Consider the following 19,679-nt stretch of genomic DNA (forward strand, 5'->3'; position numbering starts at 1 on the left):
AAAAAGCTGAAGAAAAGCAAAACTTGGATTAAATGTATGCAATACTGTCATATGAAAAAAATAATTTTAGAATAACCATATTGATAGCGCAATGGGAGACTGTATAAAGATCTTCCAGAAGTTGTGCTTAGACTCACCTAAATTCAGGCTGACCGTACGCAGGCCTCTAATCGCCTGGCCAAACTGAAAATCTCAGTTGTCCATCATAAGAAATTATTACAGCAGAGACGTTTTACGTCGTATTTCTTAAACTAAACGTTCCAGCAAAAAGTCGAAAATATTAAAAGTAAAAGAATCTCGAGGCTGTTGTTCAAAAGAACAAAAATTCAGCTTCAAAACAAAAACAGATCTTGTCAGCAGCATAACTCATGATCATTGCAAAGGCTCTGCTTTCTTGACAAATAGATTATTGATTGCACATTTTAGAGATGGCACTTGGAGATGCCAGTCTGGATATTTGGCCTCTTTTCAGAAGCATTCAAAACCAGTTTGGGATGTAAGTCTCCGCACATGGAACTTACCTATAAATTCTTTATATGGCTTTAGTCCAGATGTTCTTGGGATACTTGTGAGCAAGCACACACCAACCAAAGTGCAGGCTACTGCGCTTCCCCCCATCCGCTTATTTCTTTTTTTCCAGGGCGCAATGCGCCAAGCTCTCCTCAGGCGATTGTCGTTTAAGGTCACTGCTGTCTCACAGATGAGCAACGAAGTACTTAAGAGAAAAAATGCACAAAGTTAAGCTCAATTTAATCGTTTCTTTCCGGTATACAACACCTACTCACGAATCCACGAAGCCACAACACAGAATCATCCAAGCAGTCAGGCTTTAGGTTTAGGGACACAAAAGTTCCCCACAAAGCAGATTAAAAGATTTTATTTGGTACAAAGTGGGCTGATATTTCTTAGTGTCGCTCACGAGTGTCAGAAACTCTGACGTAACGTTCTCCGTGGGGTGGTAGCCTGTTTTCTCCGGCCTGTTAGAAGAAGCAGACCCACGGTCAACAAGAGCAGCAGAAAAGCACAAAGTCTGATTTTCCGCATTTCTTCATATTGTCAGTTGGCGCAGATAACATCATAATTAACATGCGCTTTCAATTCAACCACAGTTTTAGTTTTCAGTGGAAAAATATTTAACATTTTCATATAATTAGATCTCAAATGCGTTTTGGGACATCTATCTCACCCTTGAGGATATTTTATTCTAAAAGAAGGAAAACGGAACCTTTAGCCTATCGAAACAGCACTATCATATAATATTCTAAGAGGAAATGGCATGGATAATGAGGATGAGTACGCAGGAAATTTTTGTCTATTATATTTTCTCTTTGCTGTTGTTTTAGTGAATGTTAAACTCCTTTACGGCCTACCGATCGACTGTACTGCTGAAATTTGAAAACGGTTTGGTTTGTTGTTTTTGGATTTGAAACTCAAATTTAAACCAAACAAAACAGCACGGTGACTTTTTACACTCTCAGCTTCTCCACGGGCCGGTATAAAAAGAAGTGAAAAATGCACAAGTTATATATAAAGTTATGTTGTTAACTCTAAGCTGTCAGTGGAAGAAGAAAAACTTTCTAGGAAAATATTAAATCAGTTAAACATATTCAGTGAGGGAAAATAGTCTGCTACTATTACAATAGACTAGTTCTTCGATCAAATCTAACCTACTCTAATTTCGTATTTAATAATTTGAAGGGAGAGTTTAATCATGATGTGCGGTAATGTTCTCGTTGCTTCTTTTGAATGTAAACTTTACAATAGTTTGTTCAGGAAATGATTCGCAGCTTTAATTAAACTGAGTATTTTTCTGTCTGTTTTGTGTTTAATGTTAAAGACACTGCTGCTGTATAAAAATCAAGATCTGTTGCTGCAATCATGGGAAATTATTGCTTTGTGAGGGGAAAAAAAATTACTGACCGCAGCAGAAAAGCAGCACGAGTTATATCATTCATCCAGCAGGGTGTTTGAATAAAAGAATAGAGCATAGAGACGTTTAAAAACTTTCTAAGCAGAATTAGGTTTAGACAAATACACTGAATCATCAGAGCATTTTCGGCGACTTTTGTTGGGCGGACTCAATGGTTGGCTTTCTTTAAGATTTATTTTACCGCCTCCAATGCGTTTATTTTGATCGATCGTGAAAAATATCTCATGTAAAACATATATGGTCGACATATTCATACATCAGCATAATCCTTAACGATGCGAATTTTTTTATACGCATATATTTTTTGGTTTTGTTTGGCAAACCATTTAATGTGTAATTTTATCAGGAAAATTCTCTGTCATTCTAGGATGACAGTTGGAGTGACAGTTTTATAACTTGTTTTGCTGTTTTTTGTCGTCTGAGTAAAGTGTAGCAATGACTGTTTGCCCTTTGCGCCTTCAGTTTTCTGCATCGTAAATCCCACAAACCGGTCACCGAACTGAGATGCGTTAGATCTGAACCAGCTGATCACTGAACTGTACATAATAATAATAATAATAATAATAATAATAATAATAATAATAATAATAATAATAATGGTAGTAATAATAATTATAATGATAGTAATAATAATAATGATCTGTGGGACTTGATTGTAATTATTTATTTGCAACTTAGTTTGTTTTTACAAAAAATACCAAACGAACAAACAAGAACAATCCTCTTCATGTCAACATTTAAACGTCATGAAAGTCAGTAAAACGTTGTTCCTTGTCATATAATCTTTAAACAGAGGCTAATATTTCCAAAGCGTATAGAAGTTAAAAGTGATATCTATAATATATACATATATATTTACATATATATGAAATGTGTGAGTGTTCTTTTAAAGTAGATTTAGATACAGCGACACTTTGTTTTAATTTGTTAAGGGATGCGGTTACTGAAACACAAACTATTATAACAGAGATTTTAGAAACACATTACATTTATGTGTTTATCCTGAAAGGCAACAAGTACAGTTTGAAAAACTGTACTGCACCGAAAACAGGTGGCGATGCTGCCATCTAGTGGGGAGTTTAAAATTGTAAATGAAAAAATTACTAAAAATAATAATGAAGTCTGAGCTCTGCACTAACGCACAAACTGGCACACAACACAACGCAGCATTTCTTTCTATTCATTTGCTTACTTGATACACATCCCAGTTTTTCTCATTTAGTTTCTTTTTTGTATTCAGCTTGTATATCTCTACTATTTAGCAAGTAAATATCTTCCTCTGGCGTAGCTGTAGGGGCTCTATCGCATGAATCATAAATGATTGGGCATTTCCTGCTTTCTATTTATAGAAAGCAGCAGAAAGCAAATAAGCGAGGCTTACGTCAGGATTTGTCATTTATATTTAAGGTGCCAGCTCACAAACACACACTTGAATTCCTCTCTCTCTCTCTCTCTCTCTCTCTCTCTCTCTCTCTCTCTCTCTCGCTCTCTCTCTCTCTCTCTCTCTCTCTCTCTCTCCATGTTACCCAGCTGCTCCATCCATCCCATCCGCAAACCACGTGACCCAGTTCTCCCGTGTCCTTCAGCGGCTCATTCAGCATGATGGCTGCGGATGCTCTCTGCAGCATCCTGCATCCGCGCCGGCTCTCCCTCCTCTTTCTTACCGTCACCATCTCCTCCCTGCCGGCCAAGACAACGGCGCTGCTCGGCGTCCGGCCTGAAGACACCCAGAGCGGAGAACTGTCCGTGCAGGACGGGATACTGAGGGCTATCGAGGGGACCCGCTTCATGCTGAGGGTTTACTACTCCGCTTCTCCAGGTACCGAAAATCCCAACAGCCTGAACATCAGCGGCAGACCGGACGCAGCACCTGCCGCCCCGTGGATCGCGTTTATAGAAGAACCAGGTGGGGACAGTGGAGATGCAGAAAGTCCGCTTCTGTCCAGGGGGAATCCATGCGAAGAGGAGAATGCCCGGAGCTCAGACATCGAGCTGCTGGGTTCCTTCAGATCCACCTCAAGTCATAACTCAGTCTTAGTGGAGCTGCTCGCCAAAGACCTGCGCAGAGACGAGGTGATCAAATACTACTCCATGTGCGCGTTCGATGGAGTGAAATGGGAGCACTTGAGCACCAAAGACTTCTGGTTGGCGGTGGTGGAGAGACCTCCAGAGGCAGATGCTTGGCTGCAGGCAGGAGTCTCTGTGCTCTTGTTGGGGCTGTCTGCTCTGTGCAGCGGGCTGAATATTAGCATGCTGTCTCTGGACCCGGTCGAGTTGCGGGTCCTGCAGAACAGCGGCACAGAGAAAGAACAGAAATACGCGCGAAAAATAGAGTCAGTGCGTAAACATGGCAACTACATCCTTTGCACTGTGGTGCTGGGTAACGTGCTTACAAACACGTGTTTTGTGGTGTGGATGTGCCAGATCTTAGGAATGACCGCTCTCTCCACTGCCTCATGCACTTTGGGGATATTTTTTATTGGCGAGATTTTACCTCACTCGGTGGCATCCAGGCACAGTCTCGCCATCGCATCCAAGACCCTGTGCGCGACCCGCCTGTTGATGCTGATATTTTTCCCCATCGCCTACCCGGTCTCCAAGATTCTGGACATTATGCTGCACCAAGAGATCAGCAACTTTTACACGAGGGAGAAACTGGTGGCCATGCTGCGTGTCACAGACCCCTACCACGACCTGGTCAAAGAGGAGCTCAACATTATCCAGGGAGCCCTGGAGCTTAGGACCAAGACCGTAGAGGATGTGCTGACACCGCTGTCAGACTGTTACATGCTGTCCTCAGATGCTGCGCTGGACTTCTGCACCATGTCGGATGTGATGCAGAGCGGTTTCACACGCATCCCTGTTTATGAGAACGAAAGGTTCAACATTGTAGACATCCTTTTTGTCAAAGATTTAGCCTTTGTGGATCCTGACGATTGCACTCCTTTGAAAACAATTACTCAGTTTTACAAGCATCCCATGCACTGCGTCTTCAGTGACACCAAGCTGGACGTGATGCTGGAGGAATTTAAGAGAGGTAACTCACTTCACTTTAAATCATATCAGAGGTTTGGTCTCTGCAGTCTTCATATCTCCCTGTGTGTCCTGTCTAGGACCTCTACACAACTTATGAGTAAGAAGTCAGCTGAGCATGTGAGGCGCCATATGTTTTAAAGCAACCTCCCACCAGTTAGGAGTTAAATGTTCTTTGAAGTGACTGTGCACTTAAGAACTACATTTTCAGTCCAGAAGTCAATGTATACATCAGCCCATTGGCTCAAAGTGGGCCTGCCAGTAAAGCCCTTTGATCCCCAGAGCAGTGAGAGACATATGTGAAATCTGATACTGTGTCACACAGTGTGTTTGGTTCAGCTAGAGTTTAGAGGCTACCATAATAGGGTTATCTTAAGAATTTATGTGATGAGAGAGATTTAAGTCGCCTTCCCATGACAACACTGTGAACTTCATCTGGCCCCAGGCTCGGTACCCATTTCTATGCAAGTATCAGTTATCGGCTCCTCACTTAAAATGCTTGAAATGCTAAACTGTATCAAAAAAGGAATTTTGCACGATTTGCCTACACCAGAATTCATCTTTCTCTCTTCTCTGATAGCCATCTTTGCTGATAAGTGAATTGACAGCATTGCCGCACATGCAGTGATAACATCAGTTTACTATAGAGGAAAAGTGCATTGCCTCTCTTTAGGGACTATGTTCAGTCTTGATAACATTAAATATGATTCAGATTTAGCGCTCAGTAGCAAAAACCTCTGACTCCTCGACTGAAAGTGTCACATTGTAAAATAAAGACACACTGCCACAGCTGTTATGCAAGGAAATCTGTTTTATAGACAAAGAAAGGGCAATACATGTCTGCTGAATGCAGCTGGCCTTGGCAAGATAATGAATTATGTTGCCACTTACAGTTCAGGAGGTCCACTACACTTCACCTTGCCTGGGATTATGAAATATAGCTTTGGTCTGGCACAAGTGATCCATGAGCTCACACTTGACCCACATGTGTGTCAGCATCGCTTGTGTGTCTCTCTTGGGTGTGAAGCCTGGTTTCACCTTTAAATTATTTGTGCACACTTAATTGTCAGCCCACTGTGACTTTGAAGTTCCTTCCACTCTGTAGGTCATCGCCAACCAACCCTGCAGAGCAACCATGAAAAATTCAGCTCCAACCTTTCCCTTCCTCTCTCACCTCCCTCCGACTTTGCTTTCATGGCTAAAAGCCTCCTGCTGGTCAGGAAGCCTGGCTGGAAGCTGTGATGATGTCTCACTGAGATGGTTGGTGGGCAGAGGTGAGGTCTGTGTTAGAGTAAAGAATGGAAATGTCACCAGGACGATACTATCGTCTGCAAACATACTGTTGAATGGAGAACTTAGCCATGCAGACAGTTAGCATTTTTCAGTTTTTCAGGCCTCATAAACATTCAAGTTGAAATAGAAAGATTCTCCAGTCTCAGCTACAATTATCTTTTTTATTTTTTAAAGTTGTTTGGTAAAAAGGTGACAGAGCAAGTGAAAAGATAATGCAATCAAACAAGTAAAAATCTATCAGACAAATATAAGTCTTTCCAAAATCAATAGCAAAGAAGCTGCTTTTCTTGTGGATGTTCATGCTGAAGAAAACCCCCCTTTATGATTGCACAGCAACTCAAAAATGCTTTCTACAGTGTTCTTTAGAGGCATGTTTTTCTTTGTCAGCCATCAACAAAGAGAATACTTAATGACCACAACCTCAGACAATTCAACACGAGATACAAAATTCTGCAAACATCTAAAATAAAAAAGATGGAATGCACTTTACAAAAACATACAAAAGGAAGGCCGGGGGAGTCGTGGAAAGCAAATCCTAAGGATTGTTGAAATAAACATCAGGCTCTATCCAAATGAAAGAGGAAATACCAGAGAATAAAAAGAAACAGTTCATGAGTCAAAGCATACCACCTCATATGTCAAGCATAGTGGTATTGCTCTTATGGCTTGGGTGTGTATGGCTGCCAAATGAACAGGCACGCTGGCTTTTATTTATAACTGTCTATTTATTCATTCTGCTGGTGAAGGGCCAGGATAAGTAGCCTGCTCACTCTGAATCATACGCATCAAAACTCTCAGGGTGAATTTTTATCATGCAACAGGACGGTTATTCTAAACACATGACAACAAAGAAATTTTCAGGGTGAAGAGGTGGGATATCCTTAGCTACCAATAAGCAGAATCAACTGATTCCTGAAGACCAGAATAAAAATAGTAAGACTTCACAATGAGTATGGCTCGTTTGAAGATGGCTGCAGTAAAATCCTGGAAAGCTTTACCATGGCACCTTCTTGTGTTTGTGGGTCAGAGCCTTCAGGCTGCAAAAGATTTTAAATATGACAATTATTATGTTATCGTTCATATTATTTGTGAACATCCAACCCTTGGAAAGTACACTATAAGAGGATTACATTCCCAAACAGTTGCTCGTATATTGATGCAAGCCTGCTCAATGTAAAGCATTTGGCAATCAAATTGACTGAGCTGATGTACGAAACCTGAACAGAGCAGACTTCCATTTATACATTTAGGCTTTTGCAGCCAGTGTTTTATGCTGCTGTAAATATTAGATTTTTATTAGGAAAAGGCAAGGTTATTATTCTTATATTATTCTTAAGTAATAGTAGCAGCACCCCTATAAAAACACTGCATTATAAATTTTACTAGAATGCATTAAAGATAATAGGTTTTTCCTTTTAATATTGCTTTTGGTTGAACTCTAAACAACATTATATAGATTTATAATACATTTATCATGTGTGTGTGTATATATATATATACACACACACACACACACAAAGTAAAGACTTGTATCTAAAAACAGAACCGAATAGATTCAATTACACATATTTTGGAAAATAAGCCACTTTAATACAGCATCATCCCTGCAACGACTCAATAGAGTGAATGTCACAAGAAGTCAACGCCGCAACTACACTACAAAAAATAGGCTCAGACTCAATTAACAAACCACAGAAGGTAGACACAGTTTAAACCAACTGTTTTCATAAGCTGTTTGTGCACCAGTGTAGAGGAAAATTACTGCTCCGGAGACATAAAATGAAATATTTTATTCCAGATCTCATTTTGGCTTTAATGCTGTGGTTAAATAAGCAGATAGAAATAGGTACAAACATGCACAATCTAAAACACAGTTTTCTAACATAGACTGACAGAGCCACAGAAAGTGGTAGAGGAGAAACGTTTTGCAAAAGGGACAACCATGGAGGACCCAGTTTTGCTCCGGGCATGTGTGTCTGCGTGTGTGAGTAAGTGTGCGTCATTCTGCAAGAGTATTATGTAACATATGAATGATGTAATGCGGTGCCCAGGCACATCAGCAGCTGAGAGCAAATCCGTCACTGACTCACCTGAGCTCTGCAGAGACATAGACCTGAGTGAGTGCAACCTCACCATCTCAGTCAATCCCTCACAACCCAGAGGTTCATGTTTGGATATGACTGCCAGTCAGTCAATCAGATTTTTTTTTCTCTTGTTGCAGTGGATTAAAGCATTTGATCCATTTTATCCCTTGGCGGTGATCCCCTAAATCGGCCCATCTTATTTGAGCCACAGATTTTATTCAAAGTGAGGCTGGAGACTTTTTCATGTGTCTGTTGGAACCTGTGGTCTAGTGACATCATTTTGGTTAGGTAACTTATTTGGTCACCAGACTAACTCGTGTTGATGAAAGCAGAACAGACTGATGAGTTCAGCATATTTCAACATATCTGATTTTTAAGTGAGTGGAACAGAAAATAATGATAATAAAAAAAAATATCAATATAGAGCAACTTGTTTGTGTTGATAATTTTTTTTTTTTAAACTTTTCTGTCCTTGTATGTTCAAGTTTGGTTGCGGCGTTGACTTCTTGTCACATTCGCTCTATCGAGTTGTTGCAAGGATGATGCTGGCGAGCTACGTCATTGTGTCCGACAGGCTTGTCGCGTTCAGCTAAACACAGTCGCAGTGAGCCCTCGGTTTGCTCATGGATGTGTACAGATGTGCTGTGGGTGTGTGTACGTGTGGGCATGAGTGTTTACCGAGGCGGCAGCAGCATGGGCAGTTTATTCAGCAGATGCAGGCATCCCCAGACTGATTGTGTAATCTCTGTGTTTACGTAAGGAAGCCAAGTCTTCCAACTGTCAAAGTGTCTGGAGACTAATCCCCCAATGTCCACTTTCTTTTTGTCTGAGAACACAAACAAGGGCAAGTCTGGCATTGAAGTCATTTTCAATTTAACCTCTGGGATAGATCCCTCAGGTTTTTAGTTGGTGAATTAATGCTGATTTTCATCTTGACTGCACAGAGCCAGTTGGAGGCTGTTGACTGGAGTTATTTTTATCTGCTCACTTTGCCTCTCAGCACATTGCACGAGCAGTTTTTAGCCCGAGCTCCCATTTTGAAAACATTCTAACCTGTCCTCTTCTCTTTTCTGATGACTGCAGGAAAGTCCCACCTCGCAGTGGTGCAGCGGGTGAACAGCGAAGGCGAGGGAGACCCCTTCTATGAAGTGATGGGCATCGTCACCCTTGAGGACGTTATAGAGGAGATCATCAAGTCTGAGATTGTGGATGAGACAGATCTGTACAGTATGTATAAACATAGTGTTTATGAAGCTCTGCATCAGGGCTATCTTATTGCTTCCAGCTCCCCTACTGAGAAGATTTTCGCTTAATTTATTGCAGCAGCTGTCACATTTTGTTCAGCTTTGTGCTCTCCAGCAGTCACTGGAAAATGCCCAGATAATCAGCATAAATTCCCATACCAGTTATTAGGACTGCAACTAATAATGCTGTAGTATGAATTGTGAATGGGTTGGAATGGAATGGGTTTTTTTGTGGTCCATCTACTTTGCTATTTTCTCATCCCGCTATTGGTTCCACCTTCTCTCCCCTGTTGTTCCCAGCTCCTTCCTAATTCTTAATTAAATAATGTGACTAAATGACCCAGTCTCTTCAGATAATCGCCATAATCCCCTTATTTTTTAATTGGCTGGAAACACTCTCCACGGATTCAAATGAATTCAAATGCAAAGCTCCCTTCATTTCATATCTAGTCCAGTCTGCACCTGCTTTCGCTCACTGAATTTTAGTTTCCTTTGTTATTCTCCTGTACATTTTCACAGCAGTCCCTGCTCTCAGAAGACAGCAAGATATAATATAAGTGTGCTGCAGTTGAAATTATATACAGTGTCTAAAGCAGTTTCTGTGAGTGGTGCACCTGTGTGTCTGCATATAATGTTTGTGTGTTTATATATAGCACGAGGGACCTAATCTCTTCGAGCTTTGTCATACAGTTTTTTCATGAACCCAGCTGTTCTAGAAATAATATTGTAGCAATAATGCATTTAATGAAAAATATATAAATATATATATATATATAATACTCTGCAGAGGATAAGCCAATTTATCAGTCAGAGGTTACAGCACTGGATAATCTCCAGCTCTGTACAGCTTTAGATGAATATACTAAGCATGCTGGAAATAGAAGTGCACCAATTAATTAGTGCCACATCAGAGTAGTTCCTAATTAATTATAGTGCAAACAAAAACAATGACCTCGCTCTGCATATATGGCACATTAAGTAATTAAACCTAATTAATGAGGTTAGAACTCTTTAGCTTCTCTAACCTATCATCAGAGAAAATGCTACATTTTTTTACGCACTTTCTCGGATTTGTTTCTGTTCATAGCTGATAATCGCACAAAAAGGCGCGTGTCCAACCATGAAAGGAAACAGCAGGACTTCTCTATCTTCAAAGTGGCAGAAAATGAGCTGAAGGTGAAGATCTCGGCCCAACTGTTGCTTGCAACACACCGTTTTTTGGCTACAGGTAGCATTTGTGTGTTTGTCTCCATGAGCTGAATGCTAAGCATTTGCAAATAACATGAGAACAAAGGCCAGGGGACGTGGTGTTTCTCCCTTGACTTGTGTTGTTTCACAACAGAGGTGGAGCCCTTCAGGCCGTGTCACCTGTCAGAAAAGATCTTGCTGCGACTGATCAAACATCCCAGCGTTGTGCAGGACCTAAAGTTCGACCCCAAGAACAAGCACGCTCCTCAACACTACCTCTTCCAGAGAAACAAACCTGTTGACTACTTCATCCTGATCCTGCAGGTACTTCTAAACTGATAAAAAAAAAAGGGTTTGAATAAGAATTAGGAAGCAAGCAACAATTATCTGTGTGCTCAGCATTGTTCTGGCAGTGAATTTGCATTTGAATGTGCATTTTTCCCTGCGTGGGACGCTCCATTAGATGAGTAATCAATTGACTGTTCACATTATTAGCGCAGTGCTCAAACCTAATCCATGTAAATGGCTGTGTTAATCTTGCAGGGACGGGTGGAGGTGGAGATAGGAAAAGAGGCTCTTCGGTTTGAAAACGGAGCATTTTCCTACTATGGCATGCCAGCGGTCATCCCACCACTGCCTATTGGTAATTCACTGGAAATATGAAGCAATATGGATGAGTAATTTTGAAGGATCTCGCATGATGAAAACATGCAGTGCATTGGGGGAGGTGAAGTGTATTTCCTGCCTTAATGCCACCCTGTGTCTGTATAGTGTCAGCCTGCTGAGCAGCAGCAGCCGTGGGAAGTAAGTAATTAAAAGAAGAGATTTCAGAGAATTTCCCAGTGGAAGGACATGACCTGCACAGGATTATATGAAATCCAGCTAAGACTGCAGAGCAAGTCTTTTGCTTTCTCTCCCTGGTTTCTTGTGGCGGTAGTGTGTACATTTTTTACGTGTGATGTTCAGGGTGAGTTTAAGCTATTTGCGAGGCCTCATTAAAAATCTGAAAATCCCTACTTAGGACATTTCAGAATTTTCTCTCAAACAGCTGCACAATCATCACATCTCAAAAGAGCAGCTTTTTACAGTTTTTTTTTCTCTCTTTCCGACTCATCGCTCTGCATTGAACTGACAAAAATAGCTTTTCTCGCTATTACACTAGACAGTGCTGAACACAAAAACAGGCAGAAAACAGTGTAGATGAATTAAAAGGACCTGCATGACCTTCCGTAAAGCATGCTCAGTTACTATTCAAATACAATTTTACTGCTCTCTTGTAAAGCAAGAGAGTGAGTCACTTAAAATGCATTTGGGGTTCAAATATGACTTCATTTTCCAAGCATGAGGTAAAAGATGAGGGTGGCCAGTGCAGCATACAGCACCATGGAGGGTCCTGTTGGACCACTTCACCCACTGTGTGAGCAAAAGTTGCAGCACAAGGGCTCAGTTTTTGACTTTTGCCTGTATTTTTAAGTTGTTACACACGAATCACATCATGAGAACGATTGTTGACGCTTTTAATTTTTATCAGTCCTAGAAGTCTTTTTTTAGCCTATTTTTCTGACAAAGACATTACCCGTGGCTGCTGTGCTACACTGAAATAAGATGATTAAGCCAAGGAGCTGAGCCAGTGTGTGTCTTTAATGTAGTGACAGCAGATTGATTAAATGTGGAAGACTGGCATGCACTGTTGAGATCATGCCTAATTTCTCTTGACAGATTGCTGGTTATTCATCATTTGTTTTGCATATGAATGGCTCATTAAATGAGGACCTTTTTAACACTGAAGGAAAGAGATTAAAAAAAACATTATTATGCAATGGTTTTATTGTATAATAATAATATAATTTATGTTAGCTACAATTAAAGTACCTCAAGAATAACTAAAACTTGAAGGAGAGTTATGAGATTTGCTAAAATGAGCTTAGAAATATAACTCAAGACTTTTTCCTAACTGACAATTGAACATTTTGTTGAGGTATATAGAAGAAAAAGACATTATAACTTGGACTTGTTTGTGTGAACTCTTTATGCTTATTCTGGTTAAGGATTTTGACCTTTACAAATGATGTATGTAGAAAAAAACAGACCTCAAAATATGTTTCCTTCTTCTGCTCTGTTCAGGTCAGAGGTATAGCTCCCGGGCCAGCAGCCTGAACCAGTCGGATTCATTACTGAGCGGAGGCAGTGTGGGTCAGCTCACTGCAGGTGGAGGGGTCTATTTACCAGACTACTCAGTCCGGCAGCTCACAGACCTGCAGATCATCAAGGTTACAGACGGCTGCACACACATAACCCAGAAAAATATGAAGAAAACCACTGTTATTATAGGCTAAATTAAATCTCTAATTTCCTGCGCACTGAAGGAAAAACTTGGGACCACAAAGGAAGAAAATTTTTAAGCTCCCTCCATTTAATCTTAAAATTTCCCAAAAATGCTTCCGCTGCTGCTGGATTTGCCTTTGATATGTCCTGATCCCCGTTTCTGACTGAACACAGACATCCTGTCTCTAACTCTCCCACCACACAGCCTCTTTCCGCTAATCACTGCGGATAATTGAGCTCCTTTTCAAGCATGAATATCTTAACCTTAGATGATACATGTGCCCTCTCACTTCACCTCGCCTCCCTTTTCTTAAACACAGTGCACGTTTCCTCTCGGCCAAATGCGCAACTCTTAACGGTGGCTGCACACACAGATCTAACGCTGATGATAATGGCAGATTTCTTGGCGGCCCACAGATCACCAGAAACCACTACCACAACGCCCTAACGGCCACCAGGATGGACAGCAGCCCACAGACACCAGAAGCGGTGGACACTGATGGCAAAGGGAGGCCTCCGGTCCCAGAGGCCCGCTCACACAGCATCGCCCTCCCCCTCACGCACACACACACTCGACTGGGACTGGCACGCCTTGCACATCTCCATCCCCATGGTGGCCTTCGCAGCACCTCGCAGCTCAATGAAAGAAACCGTATTGTTCGTAAGTAATATAGATGCCTTTATTTAACAAGAAGTCAACTAAAAACTGTAATTTGTTCATGAGGCGACCGTGGCTCAGGGGGTTGGGAAGCGTATCTGTAACCGGAAGGTCGCTGGTTCGATCCCTGGGCTCTCTGTCCTGGTCGTTGTGTCCTTGGGCAAGACACTTTACCCTACTTGCCTACTGGTGCTGGCCAGAGGGGCCGATGGCGCGAAATGGCAGCCTCGCTTCTGTCAGTCTGCCCCAGGGCAGCTGTGGCTACAACCGTAGCTGCCTCCACCAGTGTATGAATGCGAGAGTGAATGAATAGTGGCATTGTAAAGCGCTTTGGGTGCCTTGAAAAGCGCTATATAAATCCAATCCATTATTATTATTATGAGATTTTTCTCAGGCAGCACCAGGTTTTTACACCACCTAAACTTGAAGTATGAGGAATTTCCTTGTGTTGGTCAAATTTTCTTTCAAAGAGGAAAACAAGCTTTAAATGCACAAATTGAAGTTTGTGCATCTGAAAGCAGGGATAGAGAATTTTAAAGAAACACCATTGATTCATTTAACTATTTTAAACAAACATACTGATGGCCCGTGATGTGGAAACACAGCTTGATGTTCCCCATGTTGTTATTTGAAGATGAGCTATATAAATAATTATGGCAAAACTAAGAAATTAAATGAAATCAGCTGCTCATAATAATAAAAATTCCATCCTCTAATCGTCCCCTACTTCTTCATAAGTATGCATGTGTGAAATCAGCACATAACTTGGAACAAATAGTTTATTTTATACAGTACAAAGACTTCTGTCCCTGTACACCACTGCAGTGGACTGTAAGTCAACATGTGATTGAACTGCAGACTTTCAACTTCACTTCAAGGGGTTTTACAAAACGTGTGCGCAAACTGTTTAAGAATTGCAGTCATTTTTATACACACTTTCCCAATTTCAGAGGTTCAAAACTAATTGGACATGCTGAAATAAATTTAAAGAGGTTTTTAATACTTGAAAAATGAAAAAACTTGGCTGCCTAGAACACGCCAAACGTTACCAAATGTGTTTGCTCCCTTCAGATTCTCTGCCAGGCCTTTTCTGCAGCTGGTTGTTGCTTGTTTGTGGGTCATTCTGCATTCATCACGCACTGATGAGTTGAGATCAGGTGACTGACTTGGCTGTCGAAGACTATCTAATTTCTTCACCTGGAGAAAGTCTTTGTTGCTTTTGCACATAATGAGCGGATAAACAGTGTGGCATGTTCTGGATCATGAGCCCTTTCTCTCCTTCTCCACATTTTTCTCTTCCCACCATAACCATACAAGTTCATCTTGTTTTCATCTGGTCGAGTGATTTTTTTTTTTTCAGCACAGTGCAGGCCCTTTTAGAGGTTTTTTGGCAAAATCTAATCTGATCTTTCTATTCTGGAATGTAAATGATGCTTTGCACCTTGTTGTAAACCCTTGAATTTCCATTCATGAACAAGTCTCTTGATTGTAGGCTTTGACAGTGATACAAAACCTCCTCGAGAGAGTTTTTGACTTGGTTAGATGATGTAAAGTTGTTCTTCAGCTAGGCCTTTTGGTGTTGCTGAGGTTACCAGTGCATTCACTCTTTTTAAGAATGTATCAGACTGTTGCTTTTACCATCTCTGTGAGGTTTTTACTGTCTCTAATGATGCGAAATGATGGTGTTTTTTTTACTTGCATTAACATTTCATTGGGCCTCATATTTGAAATCAGAGAAAAGCTTTAACACAGAAATTCAACACTTTGAATCGGATTCATTCAACATATTTATGGAGGGCACTGACAGACGTAAAGAATGACTCACAAACGGCAAATATTCAAAATGACTCACTCACAGGAGTCGTTCAAATGTGACATCAACCAATCTGTACTTGTTTCGAAGCTTAAAGGGGTCCCACATACCATCTGTCTTATGCAGTGTGTAGCCTGTCACCCACTTTTGTGTGCTTGTTAGTTCCATTAAGAAATGTCACGGACAGATGGCTCCACTCTGGTTGTCAAAAAAAAAGTGTCTACAGCTTTAAATTACCATGTAAGAATTAAACTTCCTCTGCTAGTTGTAGGTCCTCTTTTTTACTTTTAATCCTACACTGGGTACTATTTTTAATATTCAGCCTCCTCTTGGAGGCCCCCAAAACACTTAAATAATACTAAGCTCTCTAGCTCCCTCTTCAGGTAGAGTTACAAATATGCTGCTTCTCGTTTACTTGTTTAATTTCATTTTACAGGCAGTAAATCCGATGGGCAGAGAAGTCCAAATGATACCGTGTTCCTTCGCATGGATGAGATTCCCTATATCCATGAGGACCGGCCAGAAAGTCATGGAGAGGATGGTGAGTGCCACTCAATACAGCCAACAATCAAACATTTAATTTTTTCATCTTCAAATGAAAAATTTTTTTTTTCCAGAAAACGTTTTTTTCCATAAGTAAAGAGATGCATTCACTGGTCACTTTATTAGATACACCTGTTTCTGTTTAACACAAATATTTTTTCATGTAGCAGTAATTAGGCATGTAGACAATGTCTGGACAACCTGAGCATCAGAATTGGGAAGAGAGGTGACTTGTGTTGCATGGTTGTTGGTGCCAAAAACTGCTGATCCCCTGGAATTTTCCTACATAACCATGAATGATGATCAGAAAAAGAGAAAACATTCAGTGAGTGATGATTCTCTGGGAGAAAATGCCTTGTTGATGTCAGAGTTCAGAGGAGAATGGCCGGTCCCCTTAGTACCAACATTTATAGGATAATGTGACATGTCACAAATCTCAAATGATGTCAGACTGTTCTACTGAACATGACAGTGAGTTCACTGTACCCAAATGGCCAGCATAGAGCTGAATCCAATAGAGGTCCATTTGGATGTGATGGAATGGGAGATTCATATTGTGGATGTGGAGTCAACAAATCTGCAGCAACTGGGTGGTGTAATCATGATCATTCCATAAAGAATTAAGGCAGTTCTGAAGGCAAGAGGGGGTCCAACATGGTACTAAGTGTACCTAGTAAAGTGGCCAGAGCGTGAATATAGCTCTGTATTTCCTGGTTTTCAAGCTGTGGAGGATGTGTTCATTTTTTTTACTTACGTCACAAGTTAAGGAATCTCAGTTTAAAGCTACTCTACAAAATCTTTTGCAGAACTTGTCACCTAGTGTGGGCCGTGTATCTACGTAGCACCCCCCTCCCTTTCACTCTCGAACTTTCTCCCTCAGATGTGCCTACAGAGTCTCAGCCATCCACCTCTCCCTTCATAAGCTCTTTGTCTCTGTCCAGCTCTGAGGAGAACATTGGCAAGAAGCTATTGCGTAAATTGAGTGAGTAAGCCATTTGTCATGAACACTAATGCGACAGCACTCCCACACATGCTGTCAGATGTGCCCCAACTTTTCTGTCAGACATAGCGACGGTGCCGAGTGTATCTTAGCAACAGGTGATGTGCTACGTCTTTCTCAACAGCCTGCTGCTTCCTGCAAAGCTCATTCTCCAGATGCAACTAAGCCATTCTGGATCACATACAATATAACACAATGACTTTTATCTATTTATTTGAGGCTGTAGTTCTGCTGTACTGTACATCTGATGTTATATTAGTTTGTGACAAGTTTAATTTAAAAGTAGTACAAGTATCATGCTTTTGGTCTTTATAAAAATGAGAGCTGCTGCATTTTCACAACATGTTCTCATCTGTTTCTAGGTAACAAGAGGAGGAAAAAGTCTCGGGATGGAGAAAACAGTTTGGAGGAAGGTTCAGAGCAACAGCCAGTGACGAGCTAGCACAGTGGCATGTAGGAAGAGGGATGACGCACACATCCTCTTCCTCTTTATCATTCACAAGATTAACTACATTAACTACAAACTCTTCGTATACCCCCTTCAACTCTCAGGATACTGAGCCATCTTATCTGCTGTAGCCATCAAAAATACTCAGGTCCCACCCTGGCCCACTTGATGTATAAAGCATGATTGGACGGATCTAAACAGTAGTATTTGAGTTATCCAGCTTTGCACCAGTGCATCTTTTGTAGTTACTGGTACATCCTTCTTTTATATGTTAGCTCTATCCACAAGGTTAACATTTATTCATAACATTTAAACTGTAACTTGTTTTTGAATTTTGTCACTATAAACCCAACAAGGGCCTTAGATAGTATCTGAGCCAGCTGATACACTGATATTTATTATTGAGTTGTCATGTTAACAAGGCAGTTTCCACATACTGTACTGAAACCACTGTTTGCACAGGGAACTGTCCTAATGTTGCCATAAGGCGGCAAACTACTGCCACACAACCCAACACACACTAACCAGTGGCGGAAATAGAAAGCCAAACAATAAGAGCACAACTTTTTTTTAAGAGAAACATTGTAACTATATACCTATATTTAAAAAAAAAAAAGCCACCAATTAATCCTCAGCTTGAAAGACTACTTGTTGTATTCAGTGACTCAGCAACGTAGAAGGTTATAGTCATATACCTGAGTTTTTATATGGAAGTGTGAGGAAAGTAATTTAAAGATAGCAATATAAGTCCTCCTAAATACTGTAAATCGCTTGGACTTATCACTGCACTCCACGTTCATTCATAAAGTTCATAAATGTAGCTGTACAGACACACCTTACGTGTTTCTATCAAGCAACCACCATTCCACCTTTTTTCCTCGGTGTCTTCATATTTTAGATAAACAGTCATTAATCTGTTGTTTGATTGCATTCAGTAGAACACATTGTCTTTTGTGCATTTCATAGGGAGCATAGAAAGTTGTCTATGTACAGTTCATTTCGCACAGGGTCACTCACTAAAGCTGCACACACCAATTAAAAATAAGCTAGGGGTTTATGGCATTTGGATCTTTGGGTTTGGGGATCCAGATGAACATTAGGGGCATTACTGAAGAAGAAGTTGCTACTTGCATGTTTCTCTGTGTTGCTTTTACTATAGAATTACCCCCTGCTTTTCCATATGCATGACTACGATGCATGACTAGGCTGCAGTACATTCTCAGCACTGAGACGCTGTTTGACTTTCCTGAATCCTATGTAGATTTTAAGATGGCTTACACATAGGCAGCAGATTTTGGGTTTTAATTGCTAACGTTGAAAAGAATCAGCAAATGCTGCCAGCTAATGGAGAAGCACAAAACAAGGCTGCAGACTTCATTGAAGGTTCCGCTTTAACAGCTACTAATGATGTACACGGGGATTGGGGAATTCAGAGGAAGCACAAGAAGGCTGCTCAAGAAGGAACATTTTAATAAGAAACAGGAAATAATCTCCTACTGCAATAATAAACGAATTGATTCCATTTAAATTGTGAGTTAGTCCCCCAGTGGACTACGCTGATCTCTTTTCTTGAAATCTTGAACCTGAACAGAGGGAGATTTGCCTGACGAAAGCAATATGACATACACTGACGTCAAGCCACCGCCTCTTTTCAAATGCACACAAAGGTGGTGTTCTGGTACGCTCAGTGATTTGATTCAATCTGCCTGGTAAGGCTAAGTACAAAGGTTATTGCACTGCTAAGCTTTTTACAATGACCCCGCTGTACCAAACACGCTGGGGGAGTGTGTTTTGATCTGTTGACTCTAAGTGTGAATCTGGAACTTTAAGGGTGAGGCTTTTACAGAATTTGCAGTTGGTTTTCACCTCTTTATATTTGTAAGGATTGATGTAGTGTTTGTTTGGGGTAAACTAACAAAGATACATTTTGTAATGCAAAATTCAGAGGAATATATTAGCAACCCAAAGATATCAAGAAATGGATCAATCATTCTACACAAGGGTAAATTAATTTATTAATAAATCTACTGGAGTATTGCTCTTGTCTGCTTCATTTGTCTTCATCTGCAGGGCCTGCTAAAGGTCGGTGCTTATATGCAAACACTATCACTCAGTTTCAC

General features: G+C 40.8%; 2 protein-coding genes across 2 annotated transcripts in view; one reads left to right on the plus strand and one right to left on the minus strand.

Moving 5' to 3' along the window:
- hpse2 (heparanase 2) overlaps positions 1 to 3,586 on the minus strand; it is a 57,400-nt gene extending 53,814 nt beyond the window's left edge. The window contains exons 1-2 of the mRNA XM_080869780.1: positions 3,457 to 3,586; positions 522 to 715 (exon numbers count right to left, since the gene is read on the minus strand). The gene's annotated coding sequence lies outside the window, so the exon portion shown is untranslated. The remainder of the gene's footprint in view (positions 1 to 521; positions 716 to 3,456) is intronic.
- Positions 3,434 to 19,586, plus strand: cnnm1 (cyclin and CBS domain divalent metal cation transport mediator 1). Its single transcript, XM_080869778.1, has 10 exons — positions 3,434 to 4,967; positions 9,424 to 9,567; positions 10,672 to 10,812; positions 10,927 to 11,096; positions 11,316 to 11,415; positions 12,897 to 13,042; positions 13,515 to 13,758; positions 16,005 to 16,109; positions 16,992 to 17,093; positions 17,474 to 19,586. Exons 1-10 carry the CDS (start codon positions 3,530 to 3,532, stop codon positions 17,551 to 17,553), a joined length of 2,670 nt encoding a protein of 889 aa, XP_080725904.1. The 5' UTR covers positions 3,434 to 3,529; the 3' UTR covers positions 17,554 to 19,586.
- The last annotated feature ends 93 nt before the right edge of the window (positions 19,587 to 19,679 follow it).

This window comes from Rhamphochromis sp. 'chilingali', assembly GCF_963969265.1.
Source record: "Rhamphochromis sp. 'chilingali' genome assembly, chromosome: 20".
In the NCBI taxonomy this organism is placed as follows: domain Eukaryota; kingdom Metazoa; phylum Chordata; class Actinopteri; order Cichliformes; family Cichlidae; genus Rhamphochromis; species Rhamphochromis sp. 'chilingali'.